The sequence below is a fragment of the Talpa europaea genome (assembly GCF_964194135.1).
Source record: "Talpa europaea genome assembly, chromosome: 5".
Taxonomy (NCBI): domain Eukaryota; kingdom Metazoa; phylum Chordata; class Mammalia; order Eulipotyphla; family Talpidae; genus Talpa; species Talpa europaea.
Window position 1 is genome coordinate 99051483 of NC_140071.1, and position 19450 is coordinate 99070932.

General features: G+C 40.2%; 1 protein-coding gene across 2 annotated transcripts in view; it reads right to left on the reverse strand.

Moving 5' to 3' along the window:
• Window positions 1-19450, reverse strand: part of SEPTIN11 (septin 11) — a gene marked incomplete at both ends in the record, with an annotated part of 92835 nt that overhangs the window by 17168 nt on the left and 56217 nt on the right. For both annotated transcript variants that reach the window (XM_084234127.1, XM_084234126.1), the window contains 5 exons: window positions 205-373; window positions 1419-1515; window positions 5345-5506; window positions 9103-9289; window positions 17517-17712. In XM_084234127.1, the coding sequence (XP_084090253.1) occupies window positions 205-373; window positions 1419-1515; window positions 5345-5506; window positions 9103-9289; window positions 17517-17712 (811 nt within the window). The remainder of the gene's footprint in view (window positions 1-204; window positions 374-1418; window positions 1516-5344; window positions 5507-9102; window positions 9290-17516; window positions 17713-19450) is intronic.

Here is a 19450-nt window from a genome sequence, read left to right on the forward strand (position 1 = left end):
ATAAAATGAGGTTGGCAACAGTGACATCAGTTAGTTACAATAATGCAAATAACGTGGCCAAGGCGATGCCTGGCAACACACTTTGACTCTTCCCCACCAGGTTCCTTCATCTCCAATCTCAATCCAACAAGCACTTCTGTGATGCACCAGCACACCACCCTTGCCGCTGTCTGGGGAACACCTGACTTCAGGGTGACTTCATACCTGAAGGGTTTGCTGTCAGGGTCTGTGTCCTTGAACCCCATCTCCTCAAGCTTACAGCGTCGATACAATTCATAATGGCGGGTGTGCGTCTGTTCTCGCAAATCTTCCATATTCACACGGATCAGCATCTCTCGAAGTTTCACAAAATCACAATGGTTTTCATTCTCAACTATAAAAGATCGGGAAGAATAGGAGGGGCCGTCAGCAGTGAGGTCCCTGAATTTGAAGGGTTGCTTCCAGGAGGCTGTTACCACTGCTCCTAAAATCTCTGTGGTCTCAAGACCACTTAAGATCCTTTACTGGATTTACCTTGCATTCCTAATGAAGATGAGATGTCTGACAATTGACCATAATGCTGATGACAGCAGCATCTACTCAGTGCAGGGCACTGTGGGAGTGGGGGGTAGAAGTAGCTCCTTACTCTGTGTTTACAAATACAGTCATTGACCGTCACAATAATTCTGCCAAGCAGACACTGCAACTCTTGCTTTGCAGAAGCAGTTTTCTTATTAAAAAGGGAAAATGGTAAGACTCATAAAATTCAAAGGGACATCAAAGGTACTGTTTCTTTTCACTCCTCATAGATTTACTGCCTTTATTCAGAACAAAGGAAAAGGAGGACTGATATGTCCTAAACTAATGAAGGAAGCATCTGCTGCCATCCTGCTTTCAAAACCTGCAAGGGCAGGTAATGGAGCACTTGCCTTTCAAAACGCTATAAGGGAAACTGTTTCAGGTTAGAGGCTGCGGCCTGGCCCACAGTGCCAAATACAGGTCAGATATTCTCCTACTGTTCAGATATTTTCTGAGATAACATTTAATTGGAAGATGACTTTTCTGGAAAGAACAGAAAAACAAGTACCCTCTTCTTTGCCAGAAACTTTTTGCAGCTTTCTTATCCTTTGCCTATGAAACTGGTTCAAACTCCTAGGAAAGAACTCTTTTCTCTCAGGGATTCACAATGAATTTCCCTACAAGTCAACATTCTGAGGGGCTGCCTCAGAGGTACTAGGACTTTCCAGTCACTTCTCTCCATTGTCTGCCTACCTGATCAACGTTTCTCTTACTTCCACCATTGGCAGGTATATAATCCTGCCACTCCCTTCCACCTGCCCATGGTGGAGGACCTTCCCAATATGAAGGGGAGGAAAGAAAGTGAAGAATCACCTCAAGGGTTGAAAGTGAAGAATCCCGGCCCTCTGAAGCATACATACCCTGCACCACCCCCCAAGGGTACTGCCTGGCCTTTGCCATCTTGTTGCCGATCTTTACTTCTTCGGTGCTGCCAACCACTGCAAATGGGAGATGAACCTGCCAAGCAGACAAGGGGTAGAGGGGAGTTACCTTCCGCAGCTCCAAGACCAGTTTTCCACCTGTCTCTACACTCCCCCTGCAGGGCTTTATTTAGTGGCATGAGAAAGGGGGAGAGAGAAAAGAAAAGGTAGGAGGCCCTGCAGTTCCATGGGGGTGGGTCTGGTCTATCTGGGCCCTTCCACAACCAAGGGATGAATATTTGATGGGAGCTACATTCAAGGGGAAACTGCATGAGTGTCTGTAACAACACAGGAAGTGTTAGGTACTGCCAACCTGGCAGCCATTAACTATGTGGCTATGGAGCACCTGAAATGGGTCTTGAGGGATAAAGAAGGTGAATTTTATTTCCTTTCAATTAATTTATGCTTAAGTTTAAAAAGTGGAACCAGTGTAAAATATTATTCCATTAAATATAACATCATTGTTTTGGTAGGACTACATTTTACTTTGCTTCAAAGAGCAATCTCCTAAAAAATAAAAGTAGTTTTGTCAACATAGTAGAAATATTAAAGGAAAATTATCTTTTTGGTGTTTATTTCATATTGGAAAATGTTCAAGAGTATTAGAAATAACATTGGGGTGGGTTGTAATAATAAAATATGTATTTCAAAGTTAACTATTAAAATATCTCAAAAATTTTTATATAAATTAAATGTTGAAATTATTAATGCTTTGGACATGTTGGGTTAACTGAAATAAATTCTTGAAATTAATTTTGTTTCTTTTTACCTTTTTTTAAAGTGGTGACCAGTTTTAAATTATTTGTGTGGTTCACATATATTTCTATTGAACACACTGCTTTAAACTTTGATCATTTCACAAAATTAAAGTCAGAAGTGCACGTTAGCTCAAATTACTGGCCCAAGGCCTGCACCCAGACTTATCTCAAGCAGAGATGGTGTTCAAGACAAATGACTCCTCTACATTAATTTATTTGGTAACTATTGCTACATTTTGGGGAAAAAATAGTCACTCTATTTTTTTATATGAATATAATCAGATTTGGAATGGCTATTCTTAGTATGATTATTTAGGATTCCTTGATCTGATGTACTATAGACACATTGAGAAAGGTAGAAATATTTTAAACAAATCCTCTTCCACAGAGAACTGGCATAACCCTCAGCACAAGTTACCCAAGTGGTATTATTTTGTCTGATGATCAAGATATTTGTATTTTCTAGTTCATCTCACTCTGTAGGAAGGAAAGAAAGGCCATTCTCTTTCTACAACTTGTTAAATTTCTTTAACAAATTAAATTTCTCTTTACACCAACATTTTGGTGTGAGGACCAAGAAAATAATTTTCTCCACTTAAACTGAGTGACAAAAGCAAATCTGTTTTCCCCAAATCATATGGAACCATCATCACCAGGAACTATCTGCAATGAAAAATGCAAAAGAAATTTTCTTGATAAAGGTCATGATTAATTTGGGAATATCAAAGATCTTCAGTTTTATTAATCTGATAAAGAGCAAAGGTTCATGGGTATTTTCTTTCCAAAAAGTTTAATATAGTTTCATGCAAATAATCTAAAAGGATGAGGAGGGACATAGAGAAAATGAGGTGTCATTCATACATGTTACTTCTTGAATCCCACACTGATGCCCCAAATTGGATTTCTACAGCAGAACAAACAAGTACTACCTGAGCCCGAAACTATGACAAAGCTATAAACAAGCACAGCATTTTTGGTTGGGTGGCAGTCAGCGTAAAGGGTGAGGTGTCAGCACAAGAGCCTCACTTCTACTGCTGTGGTTTACTCACAATGGAGGAAGGCGGACTAGCACCTTCCCATGAGACTGTCATGAATATTAAATGCAAAGCCTCCAACAGTGCCTGGCATTGCAAATGCTCCATACATGTCAAAAATGTCAGGTGCCACTATTAGTTGAAGCTCACAATTCCTACAACCAAAGAATTTTGCAGGCAAAAGAGATCTTACATATCTGGTTCGATGCTGTATGCAAATTGCCTCAATAGCATCTCTACTAAGTGCGTTGAAACAGGTCCACCAGGCCCTGCTGAAACTCACACTGCCCTCAGGTGTTGGTTATACTGCAATGGCACCAACACAAATCCCTCACTGCTCTTGTACATACTAACTTTGGCTCTGTTTTTTGTGTAAATCTAGTCACTCCCCTCTCCTTTGACAACATTCCTTACACAACCCCTCATGCTGTTTCCCAGGAAGAAACTGCTCTTCAGTTTTTATTCCAGAACCTTTGCTTCCTTGGCAAAGAGAGGCAGCCAGAGAGGGTCACACAGCTCAGAATGTGACCAGATAGGGGAGGGTGGAGCGAGATCATCTCTTTAAAATGAGATCCCTACATTTTAAAGTTATAAAGTAATAGCCCCAGAGAGGGGGGATGTAACATTTACCATCAAAGCCCTAGTCATGTTGGGAATTTATAAGAAAGTAGCCCCTCCTTAAATGACAACAGCCCTCCACAGAAAAATCCATATGCTGAACTGAAGAGAAAAGAAGCAGTTTGAGGACAACATGAACCTCTTTGATGACGATGGCAAACAACACAGGACTGGGGACCAAGTGGGTTGTGTTGAAATCTCAGAGCTGCCACTAACTGGACGGCTTTAAGCAAGTCATGTAATTCTCTCGATGAGCCTCAGAATGATTTCCTTTCTATGCAATGTCCAGAACCTGCAAATCTATGTAGAGATATGAAAGCTTAGTGGCTGCCTATGTCTGGGATGGAAGATTCATAGCTGAAAGGAGCATTGTTTTTTTGGGGAGGGTGGTGGTGGTGATGAGGATGTTCTAAAATTGTCGGTGGCAAAGGCTTAAAAATTCTGTGAATGTTGAAACATTACGGTATACTTTAAATGGATGCATTGCATAGTATAGCAATTAATCTCAATAAAGCTATTAATAATAAAGAGTGCTTTATTGCATTTAATAATGATTTGACTAGACACTTTTCATAATCAGATCTATGTAAGGAATGTAGAACATGCCTCATCCTACCACAAATTAAAAAACCTAGACTGACTTTCCCGGCCACCAGTACACTTCTGAATCAATTTTTAGCATGTGTTCAGGGAAAACCAAGTTACTCAGCAGCTTCTAATTACATTTCACTAAACTATTCTACAAACTTAAGAATTCCAAAAACCATCACAGATCGCTACTATGTGGATAAAGAACGCTACCTTCACAGAGTTATGTGTCCCTAAATGGACAAAGATAAGTATAACCATGTGACTCAGAGCTGACTCTGGTTAGAAGACACACAGGATCAGAGGCAAAGGTTCAACTGGCAGGGTGGAGGCTAAACAGGAAGATTACATCACAGGCACACTTAGAAGTTGAATCATTTATCGCCTGACCAATTCCTCCCTGTGGTCTGTGGAAATTACACCCTCAATGGCCAATTCACCTAATGAATCCGGAACAGTATAGGGAAAACAGGTAAGAAAAGGGAGAAGGTAAAGAAAATAGCAAAGACAGGAGTAACTACAGGAGCGAAAGTGAGACAGGTGGACATATTTCTGCCAACAGCGACAGAAGCAGGCAGAGGTCGATTTGCTTTCATCTGCTTTGCATGTAGTGGTGCTGGAGTAGTGTTGCCTCCCCCAAGATCTGCTGCAGATATCTTAACTGTCAGAGCAGGAAGGAAATTTGCTATCATCTAATGGTCCCATTTGGTAGATGGAGACACTGAAGAGTGAGATAGTGAAATGACTTAAATTAGTGGTGGTGAAGATATTAGATTCCTAGTCAGTGTTCTAGACCCTCTGCAATGCTGCTACTAAGAAACACTTGTGGGAAAATGATAGGGTGGTCTGCTTTCAGTTAAGGACTTACACTCATTGTTGCATTGATCTCTGCTACCGTTTCTTCATCTGTGGGGAACTGATATATCTGGACTCCATTGCTGACCAGTTCACTCATGATCTTACTCTTGAATTTGTGCAATTCATTCTTAGCGATGGTGTCAGCTTTTGCAATAATTGGAATGATGTTCACCTGCAACACAAAAATCCATTTTTATACAATTCCAACATAAGAAAAATGATTAGACAAATGAATAAAACATAGCAAACAAATTGTAAAACTTAACTTAAAAAAATAGAGACGATATTGAAAGTCAGACTTTCTACCTAAATACAGAATTAAGTTATAGAATAATCTTTTAGTTCCATCTTCTAAACAATATACTTCCTCCCACCCTGCACTGAAAGCATACTTGTAATTTCCTCTTTTGTGCTACCTTATTCTTCTTTATAGAGTGAAAAAGGAAATGTTATTCTATGACAAATAGCAATAACAAAGAAGCCTATTCTTTGAATACTCAACCACTCCTTTTAGACCCCTCCCAGCTACTTTAGGAACTTGAATTTTGCAAGTTGCTAACAGTGTAATGACAAAGCCTGCATTAGTTAGAATGGGGAACACTCAGCTCCATGCAGAATAACCATCCTTTCTTTCTTCTGATGACCTGAAAACCATTAGAGACAAAGAACCAAATATTAACCAAAACAAAAGTGGTGTCACCTACTTTTAAATTTTTCAAAATCACACCAACTAATTCTTTTGAATTTCAGCTTCTATTATATTACTCCTTCGTGCCACAATGAGACCCAGTGCCAAAGGCCAGGCTCACTTTCAGAGCATCAATTACAAAGACCAGAGAGAACTTAGCTTGACAATAATGGCAGAAAGCCCAGGAGAGCCAAGGATACCCTTGAATGCAGCCCCAAGACACAAGTTAAAACATTCTTCTCCCAAAACCCCCAGCACTGATATCAGGACATTTTTTTAATCCATTTTTTAAGATAAAAGCTCTTTCACTCCTGAGATGCAGGGGTCTCCAAAAGATGCCACTGATAGCCAATACCCGAGCCCCTGTTCTCCACCCAGCTCAGATGCAAAGGGAATAGACTTGGTAAGAAAGCAATCCTAAGTCAGAGAAGAGTCTTCAGGGGGAGTTTCCAGGTCATGTCTGCATTCCTTTGCTTTTCTTTTTATTCCAAGAGTCAAATAAAAATTTCCATGACAAATCAGAATGAGAGGACATGCTGATAGGAAAACCCAATTCTTTAACACAATCTTTGAGCAACCCCTAATCTTTCACATAGGCTTCCTCCAGCAAGTTACAGATGGAGAAAAACAACACTGATGCTAGGTATCCACGTGTAGGTCAGGGCGCGAGGAACAAAAACACTTTCCAGTTGTCCTTAAGGGCATTTTTGTGCACGGTGAGCAGTCATTTAATTCAACTGAGGCACAAGGGCAGAGGTTCATAGCTTCCTCACCTATCCGCTCAGAGTAGACAGACAAACCAAGCCATCTGGATTTAAAATCTCTACACAAACTACTCTACAACAATTATCAATTCTTTGAAGGAAGTTTAACCTGTTTTGTGGTCATTGCTGTCTATTTTTTTTAAAGATTTATTTATTTATGCATACAAAAACTGGGGTACAAGCCAGGGGTGAGAGGATTCACCAGAGACAGAGTGGGGAACAGAACAGGTGGATTGACTGAAATACACTGTTGAGGGGAGCAGCAGGCGAATCAGGAGTGGTCTGCCGTGTCATGTGGGTAGCTCCCTGGCCAGGGATGGAACTTGTGCTGCAGTGGCTGTGGACAGCTTCACAGTGTTGTGCTTAACCCCTTGTACCACCAGGGAAGTCCCCCATTGCTGTCTTTTTTTAGGTGTGTTTACTCTATTTTCTTTCCCCTTTGAATCAACTCTAATAGGCACTATCTTATTGAGGCATATCAGCCTGGTTGGTCCACAACTTCCACTCAGTCAGGAACCCACCTCTGTCTCATGCTTCCTGGCCCAGTTCTCAAGGCTGAAGCAGGGCAGGGAGTGAGCCGTCTCAGCACCAGGACATCAACTACCCAAGGCTAATTGCAGCTGAACCAAATGAGAGGAAGGGCTTTGATTTATTCCCCCCAAGTACTCTGGCTGCAATAATCTTCTCAGCTGTTAGGATATTTTTCTGTAAATGAGTGGTGTGTGTCTGCTGGAAGTCCCAGGAACCTACAGACTCTGCCTCAGTCACAGGTGCCAGTTTAGACAGAGGTCTGGGGACAGGCTGATCTTCTCAGTTTTTTCTTGCTATTATGTCTTCTGGAGGAAAAACTGTCTTTTAAAATGTTGAGCAGACAAAAAATAACAGCCAGCAAAGATGATAAGACTTTTTATTGAGCTCAGAAGGATGGTGACATCTAAGAGAAAATACCATAGCTTAGTTTTGTGGTTGCTCTTGTTACCATGGGCAACTTCTTGTTACCATGGGTAGTGTCTTCAAAATGGAAAAATCAAATTAACGTAAAGTAGAATACCAAATGTTAACAAACTTATCAGTCCCTTCCTTCAAGCACTGTGAAAGAAAGAGGTTATAAAGGAGAATCAGGGATCAAATAGAAATGAAGAGTACTTCTTTTGAACAAATGGATGGAGTTCAGTTTTAATAGAGAAGAAGATCTAAGAAGCTAAAAGAATTTAACATCTTTTATCATTGATAAAAATTAACTTAAGTTCTGAGCTTCAAATTAAGGCCAAACATTTTAAATGGTTTAAAACATTTTAAAGAGATGTAGAAAAACGTTTTAAGAAAATAAATTGTGAAATTATATTTCATTCTTCCTAAATTTAACCCTTCCTAAGACCACATAGACATCTCCACTATATAATTCCCCAAGCCTCATTAGGGCAGACACTGGTGCTAACTCAAGAATTAAAAATACATTGTAACAGGGCTTCCCCGGTGGCGCAGCGGTTGAGCGCTGGTTTGCGAAGCTGCCTCTGGCCTCTGCCGCGCCGGTTCGATCCCCGGCTGCTCCCCGGCCACCTGAGGAGGGTCCCACATGGCGCGCAGACCTCTCCTGCCGCCCGCTGCTCCCCTCAGCAGTGTACTTCGGTCCTCTGCCTGCTCTGCTCCCCGCTCTGGCTCTGGTGGATTCTCTCACCCTCCCGCGCTTCTGACTGTACCCAGTGCATGTATAAACAAACAAACAAACAAATAAATAAATAAAACATGCCTCTGTTTAAAAAAAAAAAAAAATACATTGTAACAATCTACATGTTTTCATTATTTTTATTTTGTTTTTGCCTAATATCCAGAAAAGTTTTGAAGTATTCTTTTCATGCTGCTAAACCCTACGGTCTGTAAGCCAGGGTTGGGGCATGGAGGAAGAATGAACAGGCAGAGCAGCAAGGATTTTCAGGTCATGAGGATATGTTGTGTGATAGTATGATGGATGGATGTCATAAATTTGTTCAAGTCTATAGAATGTACAATACCAAGAATGAATTTTTATGTAAAACATGGACATTAGTGATTAAGACATATCAGTGTAGGTTCAACAACTTTAACAGACACCACTCTGGTGGGGGATTTAGTAATGGGGAAAGCTATGACTGTGCAGGGCAGGGAAGAGATGGTAAATCTCTGTACCTTCCTCTTAATTTTTCTATGAGCCTTGAACTGCTCTAAAAAAGTTCTTTTTAACAAATCCAAAATTATACTAAAAGCATAGTAAGTTAGGCCTTCAGATGAAGGTGGTCTAAAAGGAGAGTGGAAGTTAATCAGAATGGCAGTGAGTACCTTACTATCCAGTTTTTTCATGGTGACCAGATCCAGGGACTTCAGGGAATGTCCGGTTGGGGCAATGAAGTAGAGGCATGCGTGGATCCTGGTGTCGTGGTAGTTGAAGAGAGAACGTTTGATCTTTAATTCTTCTTGCAAGTAAGCCTCAAACTGGGCATCAATATATTCCACTATTGGCTTGTAGCTAGAATATAGAAGAATGCTTTTTAAAAACACATGTTCAAATCACTGTTTCTGGTCTCAAACCTCTTCTGCAGTTCAGTATGGCACCGTCCTCCAGGAAGTCTTCAATGGCTCCCTCTCCGCTAATAACTACAGCCCCAACATCCCAGGCCTTCCCTCACCTACTCCCTGAATGTCTCTCCAGGCTCTTCTCTTCACTCCCTCCCTGGCTTACCCTTTCTGTCCCAGCAACATTCAACCTGACAGCAGGTCACACACGAAGTCCCCACCGACCTCCATGCTGCTGCTCCTCAAGGAATTCTTCCTGGAACAATGTTCTTCCTATTAACTCTCCTGACTAATCCGTTCAGAGATTACAAATAGGTGCAGTGTGCTATCACTTTTCCCATGAAAGTGGAACTCTCACATGGAACTCTCATGAAAAGACTGACATTCTTTCCTAGTGGGCCAGATCAGAGCCTCAAATTTGTCCCAATAAAGTGATTTTGACAGCCTCCATCAACTGACTGACCAGTGGGGGACAAAATGAAAGCTGGTTTGTGATTTCAGGACCTAGTAGCACCTCCTTTTAGGAGCTGATCCCTGCCCCATTCCTCCAGAGACCAGGGGTTCCATTCTATCCTAGAACCCTGTGCACAGTAAGGTAAACTGAATTGCCTGGACTATTATTATCTTCAAAATTCCTTCCAACTCCAAGATTTTATGACTTAAGGTAAACTCTGCAACCCTCTCTTCTCATCAAATCTGTTTTGAATAATTATGTATGATTCAATTAACTAACCATAAACACAATCATTAATAGCATACTGGGAATACACACTCAAAAAAACATTATGTTCTCCAGGGATTAAGTAGTAGTACATTAGGTCACTGCGGAAAAGCCAAAGACTCTTTCAGGTCTCCAAGTACACTGTTCAGAAATCAGTGTCAGTAGAAGTGAGAATGACCTATTAGGAAAAAAGGGTTAATTCTCCCCAAATTTACTACCTTGCTGAAGAATGATGTAAGCTTTAAGAAAAATAAAACCTTTCAACACTCACGTCCCAGACCCATAAATTAAACTGAAATCCTTGACAGGAACTACAAATCTTTTACAACGAAGATGAGAACAGACGTTCTTAGAGGAAAAAAAAAAAAAAAAAACAAATTAAAAAAAAAAATGAAAAATAAATTTATGACTAAGACTGAAGCAATCAGAAAAAACCTCTTTGATAATATTTTTCCCTGCTGGTTTATCGTAATCCATTGGTTCAATTCAAACAGACAAAATCTCCAAAGATTTAAAGAAAAAGTAGAAAGTACTCTAGTAATAATAAATTATGACAAAACTCCAATAAGAAGGATGAACAAGTGATAAGATTCTTCTGTTCACCAATTTTTAAATATTGGCAGATATTACATAGTAATAGCCATAATCATTATTATTATCATAGGATGGTGGTTAGAAGTGGAAAGAGCTTTAAAATCTAGCTACAGAATTTAATAGCTGTTTGACTTCAAGCAAGTGACTAAAACTGTCTGCATCTCAATTTTCTCATTTGTAAATCAAGGACAAAATCAGAGAGCTACTGTGACAAATAAGTGAGCTAATACATTTATTTGTATTAGATGGCACATAAAAGGAAGAGAAAGAAAGAACAAATAAGAGAAATGCAAGCCTGACTGAAAAAAGACAAGGGGGTGGTGGGGGAGAGGTACTTTACACTTGCCTGGTTCCTTGATAACTGAGCTCAAGTCCTGCAGGGAAGCGCACCCAGTCTCACCTGCCAGTCAAGGCATTGAGGTGTGAACCTGAGGAGTTAGGATCCTTCCCTAGACTCTCTTAGCCCCAAGGAGAAGAAAAGCAGTTCACAAGCAGTTGCTCCTTCCTGCCTCCCCAGGTCCTGGTTTTAGTGTCTCAACCTCCTCCCTAATGGCACGCGTATGTTTTTGCTATTAATTTCCCTTTCTGTCTCTGGCTTTGATTCTGATCCTCCAAAGCTTATGGAGGCATAATATCTCTTCTTTTCCACTGAGGGCTGCTTTCTGCCCTGGATTCAACGTGTCCAAGATATCTCTTGTTCTCTCTTCTGTCCTGGGCTTCCTTCAGCCTGCCCATTAAGGAGTTCGAGCCAGTCTTTCAATCTCCTCCTTTTCCATCTATGTGTTCTTTCTGAAAAATTAGATTTATTCCCATGTTTTACTCACTACCTACCTGATGATGATTCATAATTCTCTACTTACTGTGCAGATCTTTCACCCAAGCTTCAGACCCAACCATCCAACTGCTTACCAGATATTTCTATTTAATCTTCTAAGAGACAGTCAAAATCAAATTCTGTCTCTTGCGTCTAAACCCACACTTCTATATTCGTTAGCACAGTGAATCTATATCACTGCCCAAGTCAGAATCCTGGGTTTCAACTGAGAAACCTCCTCTTCTACCTCCCCACACAATCAAGTTCAAAGTCCCACCAATTTTTACCTTCTGTATCATTAAAAAAAAATGCAAGACATGTATACCAAGAATGATTTCTCAAAATCATTACTTACGTTGGAGATCTAATTATGCTACTGAAACAATAGTTTCCTCCTGATGCATAACGCGTCAGTCAAGTGGCTTGTATTCTTTCACAATTCTTTAAGCAAATGCTCTGCCTTTTTCTCCTACTCCTTTCCACCTCTTGTTACCTACATTCATAGTCATAAAGATAAGGAAGCTAAATCTCAATTTTGCCTGTTTTGGTAGTTTCCATTCTCACAGAAAGGATACCAGTTATGTTCTGTTTGGTCAATTCAAACATAATCAGAGGATGGGGCGGGCAGGCAGTGCATATCACAGGAGGGATGGCACTGGTGATGGAAATCAAATAAAATGTAGTCCTTACATTTTTCACCTAATTTTCATTCAGGCATGGGGCATTTCTTTTTTTTTTTTTTTAAGATCTATTTATCATACAAGAGCTAGGGTACAGGTCAGAGATGTGGGGGGGTGAGAGGATTCACCAGAGACAGAGCGGGGAACAAAACAGGCAGACTGACCGAAACACACTGTAACAGGGTATGTTCGTAGGGTTCCAGAGACCTCTAAAGAAGGTGAGGAAGCTTGCCTCCATTGGCAGGACTGGACAGCCTGGCCAACAAAAAAGTCCTGGTACCCTAGAGAAGAGGAAAGCCCAGGTGGAGTCTGATGAGATGAACTTTGTTCCTGAAGCCTACATGGACCGGAGGCCAACGGTTCGCACTGATCCTATATGGAGTATTCCAACAAAGCCATCTAAAATTGCTGTTTAGTTATTCTGCCCTGTGATTTTATGCAAAAATAGGTAAAATGATTTAAAAGTAGATTTAGTTTGCAAACTTTTGCTATGCTGTTAAAAAGTTTGGGATCAAGGTTGAGAAAATTTGTACATAAGTTGAACCATTTTAAGATTTTTTTCCCCTGTGGTTTCGATATATTTGCTGTCTTGTTTTAGCTAATGCTCCAGATTTTTTTGTCTTTTGGTTTGGATAATGGACTATTTTCCAGTAATGGAAAACTGTCATACTGGACATTCATGCACAATGCTACTGACTAATTGTTGCTTCTCTTACACACATTGTAACCCTGAAAAAAGACTGTTTCCTAAGATTCTACCCTGAGATCTGTGCCACCATAGATATGGTGGAATAAAAATTAAAAGGGGGGATTGTAACAGGGTGGTCCCCAGGAAAGGGGGAGGTTCCAGGTTCCCTGCCCCACCCAAGGGAGGGTGGAGTTAAGCAGGGAGAGAAGAAGCTGCAGAGGAGACTGAGGAAGGAAGGAAGCAGGATGGAGCCAGAAGGAGACCTGGAGGGGGCGCATGGAGCCGAGAGACACGTGAAGAAACTGCGCTTGTCTTTTGGTCGTGGACTGGGTGACACAGATGTGGGTGAGACCCATGGGGAGGTGACAATGACAGCTTTTATCTTGATTTTGATTTTGCTCTTTTCCTTCTGGGCTTGTCTGGTCATTTCTGACCCTTTTCTGTGGGTCCCCACTCGAAGATGCTTTAGACTTGTGGCAGGCTTTGGGGCCTTGCTCTGGGCCAATCCCATTTGGATGGAGTTTTACCCACGAGGAGACGGGTAACTTTGGGTGCTTGATTTAGAAACTAGATTCTTTGCCTTTCCTGTATTGTTTCCTAATTGTATTAAAGTTCCTTTCCATTAAAGTCTCATATGTTTTGTGTTGATGTGGCAGATGGCAGAACCCATTTAGAATAGGCAGGTTTGCCAGGTTTGGGCTGCCCCTCTCCCTGCCCTGTAACAACACTACTGAGGGGAGTAATGGGTGAGACAGGAGAGGTCTGTTGCGCCATGTGGGTTTCTCTCTGGCCAGCGGGGGGATCAAACTCGTGCTGCAGAGGCTGTGGATTGCTTCATAGTGCAGTGCTTAAACCCTGGCACCACCAGGGAGGCCCCATGGGGCATTTCTTTTTACCCACCACTCATTTTTTTTTTAATATACCTCCAGCCATTAATACTATAAAATGACAGAGGTTAGTGTGATAGAAAAAACATTTTATACAATTTTTTTAATCAATACACATTACCCACTGATCAATCTTGCAAAATAGCCAATGCCATTGTTCAGTGACTGATTCTCCATTAAATATGTGACCAGACACTTATCACATATTATTCTTTATCTTGCCATCTGTTAGTATTTGTTTTCTCTCAACAACCTCCACCAAAAAAAATGTGATAAAAACAAAATTTAAAGACTAAACAGTGCCCTTCACTACCATTTTTATAACTGATAAAGATTTGCTGAGTTTGAGGATTCCTTCTCAGTAGATTTCAACAGGACTAATTGTCACTTTAGTTCATGATAGGCCATTGATGTCTACCTCCCATCTCCCAAGGGTGGGGCAAATGAATTATTCTATTTCTTGTTCTAAAGCAAAACTTGGTTTCCCTTCATCTCTAGATCGCTTCTTCACCAAGGAATACAGATAGAAAAACAAGGAAACCCTGAAACCATGAGTTAATCGTGCTTTTAAACATAACAGGAAACCTTAGCAGATCTCTCTTCCTGTCTCCTTCTAACTAACTTGGTCCCAGGCAGATAAAGATGCAGGAATGCTGACATATCCCAAGCCTACATAAACAAACTGCGACATTCTTAAAGTCTTGCATCAATTGCAGAAAAGCTTGCCTAATCCCCAAAGTAGGAGAAATAATCATAGGTTTAGGCAAACAGCACATCCCTTCCTATATGATTACATATCGTTTCAAAAATGCATAAAATGCATATCTACTTCCAATTTTTTGATGGAAGCAGGTTATCTCTGAATAACTATTGTAAATAACAGTCATTTGGGTTTATCCTCAGTAGTGTCAACAATGCCTTCTGGGGCATAAAGTTTGAAATGCCACTTAAAGAGGTTATGCAACAGTTGTCAAGAAATCTCAGAAGAAAAAAAAAATGTTTGGTATCTAGGTTAGGTTAATATCACACTTCTCTCTTCAAAATCTCCTTTGGAAACTATTATTTGACCCAAATGAGTCAGATAATTTCTTAAAATGGCCTCCAGCTGCAAATATGAGTCTCAGTGTTATACTGGCCACCTGACCTTCAGGGCTGACAAGAGAAAACTCTCCAGCCCAAGGGAAAGTCCCCTATTGAAGGGAGAGGCCAAAATGTAGTGGCAGTGCTAAGGTAAAGCCTCTGAGCTGGAGCGCACATGCAATCTTAGCAGCAAAATGCAGTAATAAGGATCTCATAATGCAGGAAGAGATCCAGAAAGATCCAATTGCTGCCTTCCAATCAGGCAGTACACGAGCACGACATTCTCTATCCCAGGGAGAAGCCTGGACCCAGGGAGAAACCCTAGGTCGAGAAATGGAGATGGTCTTGCTCTGAGTTTACACGGTGACCAAGCAAAGTCCAGAGCCTTCACTTTCTCCGAGGCTCTAACAATGCACCTGTGCTCATTTTCTTGTTGCCAGCTTTTTCTCTTCATCTATTTCACTTGACATTAAAGCAGCCTGCAGGCAGTGACCTCTCCATCATTCCTTGGCATTGAGCTGCAGGGTCAGAGCTTGGCTGTTCCCCACACCAATACAATGTACAGATAGTCCATTTGACCAGATGCAAAATAAAAATAAAATCTCTCACTATATCTAACAATTGCTCCTGTCATTACAGGACAATGTTTATTGAAGAGCATTTAAATTGCTCTATAGATAAGAGCTCAGCACAAAACAGAGTATGAATTAAATATTTATCATTTCTATGGCACTCATGGAAATATATATATCAGGGATAGTTAAAATGCATCTAGGCAATCATATTTCTAGACAAAAATAGTTCAAGTTCCTCTTTTTAAAAGACATGCATATAATACACACAGGAAAAAGAAAATGAAAAAAATAAACAAATGCAGTACTAACGACATTTCTGACCCCTAAGCAAACATACCATAATTTATTGATTTTGGTGTTTTATCCCCATAGTAAAGCTGTCATAGCTCAAAAATGTCTCTGGAAGCCCCTCTGGAATCATCTTTTGGCCTGGGACAGTTTTACTTTAACTTTCTCAAACATTTTTTGGGAATGAGTGTAATATTTAAATAGCTCTAAGGCACTTGAAATCTACTGATGAATAGGATGGGTAGTTTGAGAAGGAATATGAATATTTTGGGACTTAGAGTAACACATGGGATGTACATCAGGAAGCTTTAAAGATTAATAGCTTCCCTCAAATAAAGGCACACATCAATTTACAGGGAAGAGTCAAACCTACTTGACTTTATGAACTAAGAAAGAATGTGTGTTTTTAAAAAGGTAACATCTTACTATATCATTTAATAATTAGATTATCAAGTTTATGAAATCCAGTTTATGTAAGCTCCTACCTACAAACAAAGTATTGGACCAAAATTCTTAAAAATCTTTATTTTTTGAGCAGGCTTAACATGTCCTTTCTTCCACATATACACAAAGTTTGTTATATGTGTTATTTAATTAGCTTCACAAACACCCCCTGGATACAGCTAAAAGGTAATCCAATCAACCTGAATTCCTCATTAGGCTTGACAGAAACCATGATTGTTATTCAGACTCAACTTGCACATTCTGCACCCAGCTCTGAAAAGCTCACAGGAAGCTCAACCCAGAGCACTACCATCAATATTATCATCTTGTGGCAACATGAAATTAGCTAAGATTTTTTTCAACAGATCTTTCATAAAAATACTTTCTTCACTTTGGTGTTTTAAGAGCTAATATCACTTTCCAAAGCCACCAAAACACAGCTCCCTATTATGACCACTTCCCTCTTCTAGGCCTCGCCATTCATAATGTCTTTCCTTGGCCTCACCTAAGACCAGGACTATATGCAGTATCATACTGGGAGAGGTAGAGAACATTCTTCCTTTAAACTGAGATAAACTGCCAAGTTTCCTTAGCTTGTCACAGGCAGAATCCAAAATACAACCCAGGTCCCTTAAATCCTGGACTGTGGCTTTTTGGCTGAAATCTCATTCAAATCTGTGAGAACCTGGGGATTAAGTCAGATATCCCAATCTGCCTTGGATAAGCAATGAATGGTAGATGTTCACAACAAACTCCACTAAATTTTAATGCCTTCTTATTTTGCATAGTTGAAAAAACCAGAAACCACATTTCCTAGGCTCTCTTACAGCTAGTATTCTAGTAGTGGTCAACTTTCTGAAAAGTGGCACTGAAGACCTTGAAGCAGGGAGTAAGCACACAGACAGATGTCATACACACAGCTCTTTTTGCAAGTGATGGTGAAGGCATTTGGTTTTATGGACAGATTTTGTGGAGGTTCTAGAGACTCCACTCCACTGTCATCTTGTCTCCCTCTTCCCCCCACCACATCAGGAATACCAACCTATGTAAGGTGGCTGGTGGCAAGGGATTCTACTGTCTTGTGGAGTACGTGGGTATTTCTCTAGATTGCTTTTCCTGTGGAAAAGCCCCAAATTTGGTTCCATGAGTCTCCTGGAAAATGCCATAAACTAACTAATTCCTTCTAACAAATCCCTTTGCTACTTACACTGCCTAGAATCAATCACATGAGCTGATTCTGACCTCAAAGAAGAACATTCTGAGAAAATGCTCAAAGGACAAAAAGGTCATCTTTTAGGTGGTCGAAGACCAAGCACCATAAATATTCAACATTTAGCCTCTTCATTTACCCAGGATGGGTCCTGCTGTCTCCTCATCTACTTCTGTCACCACAAAAGTCCAAGATGTACCTGTCATCTTTATTTATCTGGTCTCCAAATCCCACGGTGTCGACGATGGTTAACTTCAGCCGTACATTACTTTCCTGAAGCTCATAACTTCTGGCTTTTAACCGGACACCTGGTTCATTGTGAGTAGCTGGGTCACTTTCAAATTTGGTGTTGAATAAAGTGTCCATTAACGTAGATTTACCAATGCCCGTCTCACCTAGGTGACCACAAAGGAAAAATCAGAGAACGTGTCAATGCCTCTCAAACAAGTGATGAAGCTCACTGCAGCAGCAATTATAATAATCATATTGTAAAATTTTTTTGTTAGTATCACCCAAAATCCCACCACAAAAAGATAATCCATTAGTTCTTTCTATGCGTGATCTGCGAAATACCTCCCTAAAGATGAGTTCATGAACTTCAGAAACTATTTTTAGCAAAAGATCAAGAACTTCAAGATGTTCCTTCTCACTTCTGGATAAAGATCAGAACATGCAGGCTTGCCATGGTCAATTTGTACATTCCTCTCCTAAATGTTGGTGTGTAAAACTATATCACTTTCAAAATACTACATTGATGAATTGTTGTTACTAGAAGAAAAATGACTGATTCCGTTGGAATTAAATTATCTAACACCATCTAAATTTTAACACTCAACAATAACAGCAACAAACCCAGCTGAAGTTAATGAGCGCTTACTTTGTGTCAAGTTCTGTGGCAAAGAGTTCCCACACATCAACTCGGGTAAACCCTGGTACCACCTCATGAAACGGGAGCTACTGTTCCCTCCATTTTACAGATGGGGCACTAGGCTTAGATAAAGTTTAAGAAACTTGCTTAAAGTTGCACTGAGTGGCAGATACAAGTCTCTAACTTAAGTTCGTGTGGTTTTAACACCTACGCTAAACCACACAGCATCCTGACTACTATTACAGAGAAAACTACTGCCTCATATTTTCCAGGTATAGTCACAAATCTGAATAAATCCTTTATATTATCTCCATTTTCATTCTCTGTTTAGCTGGAGTTGCAAACATTTGCTAGTTTTCCCAGTTTCAGGGCAATATCTATGACAATGAAACCAAATAATGCTAAATAACCTGCAACAATAGTCTTATTAAATCATATTAATAATTCAAGTCAATAAGCTTTTACTGAGGCTCTAATATGCACAGATGGCAGGACCTGGTAACACCACCGATCAAACGGTGAGACACACATATGCAGTCATCAAGAAGTTCAGCTTGACCTTCAAAATATGGTCAAAAAATTCTCCCTGAATTCTAATTCTTATTTTGACTGAAAACTAGTTTGCAACTAGGAAGTTCCCACCCTTGTCTATGGTGGTGGTATGATGGTGGTTTGGTGTGTGATGATGGAAAGAGGAAAGTAGAGATCAAAGACCATTATCCACAGGGATGCCTTAGTTTTTCAATCTGAAAAAATTCCAAATTGGATTTCCAACTCACTTTAAACATGCGAAAATAGTGCATCTCTTTCAACAAATCCCAATTCCATGGTGCTTCTAGGAACATTCTTTTTTCTACACAATTGTCACAATGAAATGGGATGGTGACAATACCACAGGAAAACAAGCTCTGGGATTTGCAGATTTAGGAGAACTCTCCCACTTTCATGAATAAATTTACTTACTAATTAGAAATTCAAATTACTTACTGCTTTCCAGCATAATGTAGAAGTGAAGTAGGATGGAGTCTCTCTGTATATGAGCTTCCTCTAGTTAGAAATCTTACGTGGTTTGCCACTAACTAGAGTGATTCACTTATATGATAGAAGTAACACAAGTACATTTGCCTTACTCTTTAACCTTTCTCACCATGATACACCTAAGATCACAGAATTTTCTTCTTTATCATTCAACCAGTAATTTTACTAGAGCCACTCTGTACAAAGCTCTGTGCCAACCTCTGGAAACAGAACAACACACTAGCCTG